Raw genomic sequence first — 3,030 nt, 5'->3', positions numbered from 1 at the left:
CAACGAACGAGAGATCGTTAGAAGCGCAGAATCTTCCTCTTTAAAACGCTTCTTGATTCATCCTGATACGACTTCCGGTTTCCAAGATATCATCGTGTAAAGAAAAGTTAATTTTTAATCATTTACCTTAAACACGATTAAGCGCTATTAAAATCAAGAAAACTTTGAACCGCTATAATTCCAAAAATAGCGACTTCCGGTCAACGAATGAGAGATCGTTAGAAGCGCAGAATCTTCCTCTTTAAAATGCTTCTTGATTCATCCCGATGTGACTTCCGGTTTCCCAGATATCATCATATAAAGGAAACGGTAATTTTTGATTCCCATTCTTGTCCCATACTCAGATCTCGCGTTCGCATCTCTAGTCTCATCGATCTAGTCCAAACTAGACAAGATTTCTGAAAAAACATAATACGCGATTCCAGGAAAAAATATAGGTTACTGGATCGCGAATTCATTCATTATTTCCGCGCTATGTTCGAACAGCATAAAAACTTCGAATCCTTATATCTCGGTAACCGATTGAGATATCGAGATAAAACAAAAAGCGATTTCAAGAGCGTGGCTTCCCCTATCTCCCGAGTGGATTTTCGTGACAAAATTTTTTAGTTTCACTTTTTCTTTTTTACACGAAAAGTTCAAAGTTCACTTGTGATTTTCGATTGCAATGATCCATTGTAACGATATAAAGAATCATCCCTTCAATTTTTTAAACATCAATATCTACTTGATAATCGACGGTGCATAATTAGTAAAAATTTTGAACGAATGAACTAATTTCTCGTCTATTTCGATTCGATCCAATGAGAAATCGGATTTTCATTCTCGTAATACACGTACTAATGCCGCGCTAACGATTTACTTTTTATTTAAGGCTCTTCTATAAAATCGTGGATAATAGAGGCGATTAAATTGCTCGAGAATTTTAAGAAAATAATAAACAGAAGATCGGACAACAAGCGATCAGATCAATCTTAATCGATCTTAAATAATTCCGTAAGAAAATTGAAAATGAAAAGATAAATCCACGTGCCCTCGTAATCAAAAAATTCTCGTGTATCCTCGTGTATCGTGATCGCGTTGCTCCTAAATAATAAAGAAAGTAAATATGTAATAAAGAAAAAGGAAAGCAGGGAAAAAAAGATGCGAAAGAAACCGAGAAAAAAATATCAAACCACGTCCTCCCCGTCCTCCGAGAAAAAACAAAAGAAAACAAGAAAATAGGAGTAAAAGAATATAAAGAAATAAAGAAAGAAAGAAAGAAAGAAAGAAAAAAAGAGAAAAGCGATGATAAGGGAAAGAACAAAACACGTTGTTACACACACACGATTAGTAAGAATTTGGTTGGTGGAAACGTTGGTGAGTAAGTCTCTTTGTTTGGTGTCTGTGATGTTGCAGCGGCTCCCAGCGGTGCTCAGCAGGATAGGGATAATATTGGCCAGCCCCTTGGTAAGACCCCCCATAGCATTAGGGCGCGGTCACGACTTCGCGCGTATTTTTTTTTCTCTCCATCAAATCTCTCTCTCTCTCTCTCTTTCTCTCTCTTTGTCTCTTCCTATCTCTGTCTCTCCCTCGATTCGACTCTATCTTCCACGCAATCTCGCGTTTCGAAAATAATTCATCGATTAATCGTTAATTAATATCCTCGACGTCCCATCCACGCGGACAATGCAACTTTTCTTTTTCTCCTTTTCTCTATTTCTCATTCTTTCGTTACTTTTCGGGATTTTTGCCGATTCGCCGGGGAAAAAAAACGAAACGAAATAAAAAGAAAAGAAAAGAAAAATGAAGCGGTGTGCACGTGCAAGGTCTTAACCGCGTCCTGACGAATCACACAGACCTACATCTACACACACATATATACACATGCCTCTAACTTTCTCTACATACACTAGGCTAACGTACATGCAGCTCAGTTTCTTTTCTGCGCATCTCGAGAAAATTTCTCCCTTTCCTCTATCTCCTTTTCGATGTGCTAATAAGTCGTGAAAAAGGTGCGGTCGAGCAGAGATTTGTTTCGATGCGATAATTCGAATTTTATTCAATTATTTCAATTATTTTTCAAAATGATATTGGACCACAAAATTCTCGAGAGTCGCGATATGCAAATACTCGCAATTCTCGATATTTCTCTTTTTTTTTCTTTTTTTTACATATTTAATCATAGGTGGACAGATAGATAAGATAGATAAAATGTTCGTAAAGGAACATTTCTCTCTCTCTCTCTCTCTCTCTCTCTCTCTCTCTCTCTCTCTTTCTCTCTCTCTCTCTCTCCCCCTCCTCCCTTCTTCCCTTTCTCCTTTCTTTCTTCCTTTTTTCTTTTTTTTTTTTATTTATTTTTTTTTTTTTATATATCTATCTATAGCTCGCTCTCTCTCTCTCTCGCGCGCTCTCTCTCTCTCTCTCTCTTTCTCTCTCTCTCTCTCTCCCCCTCCTCCCTTCTTCCCTTTCTCCTTTCTTTCTTCCTTTTTTCTTTTTTTTTTTTATTTATTTTTTTTTTTTTATATATCTATCTATAGCTCGCTCTCTCTCTCTCTCGCGCGCTCTCTCTCTCTCTCTCTCTTTCTCTCTCTCTCTCTCTCCCCCTCCTCCCTTCTTCCCTTTCTCCTTTCTTTCTTCCTTTTTTCTTTTTTTTTTTTATTTATTTTTTTTTTTTTATATATCTATCTATAGCTCGCTCTCTCTCTCTCTCGCGCGCTCTCTCTCTCTCTCTCTCTTTCTCTCTCTCTCTCTCTCCCCCTCCTCCCTTCTTCCCTTTCTCCTTTCTTTCTTCCTTTTTTCTTTTTTTTTTTTATTTATTTTTTTTTTTTTATATATCTATCTATAGCTCGCTCTCTCTCTCTCTCGCGCGCTCTCTCTCTCTCTCTCTCTCTCTCTCTCTCTCTCTCTCTCTCTCTCTCTCTCTCTCTACTTCCACTTCTCGCTATTTTCTCCTATTTTCTCTCTATTTTCTCCTATTCCAATTTTTCCATCTATTCTCTAATTCTTATTTCTTCCTTCTTCTCTTCGTACGAATCGTAAGACAAAAGG

The 3,030-nt window shown here is 37.4% G+C and overlaps 1 protein-coding gene across 1 annotated transcript in view; it reads left to right on the top strand.

Moving 5' to 3' along the window:
- Nucleotides 1–3,030, top strand: part of LOC102671513 (glycine receptor subunit alpha-4) — a 69,940-nt gene that overhangs the window by 61,769 nt on the left and 5,141 nt on the right. The window contains exons 13-14 of the mRNA XM_031511421.1: nucleotides 288–309; nucleotides 1,252–1,449. Coding sequence (XP_031367281.1) covers nucleotides 288–309; nucleotides 1,252–1,449 — 220 coding nt within the window. The remainder of the gene's footprint in view (nucleotides 1–287; nucleotides 310–1,251; nucleotides 1,450–3,030) is intronic.

Source organism: Apis dorsata, unplaced genomic scaffold, assembly GCF_000469605.1.
Source record: "Apis dorsata unplaced genomic scaffold, Apis dorsata 1.3 scaffold_29, whole genome shotgun sequence".
In the NCBI taxonomy this organism is placed as follows: Eukaryota; Metazoa; Arthropoda; class Insecta; order Hymenoptera; family Apidae; genus Apis; species Apis dorsata.
This window is presented reverse-complemented; position numbering and strand designations above follow the sequence as displayed.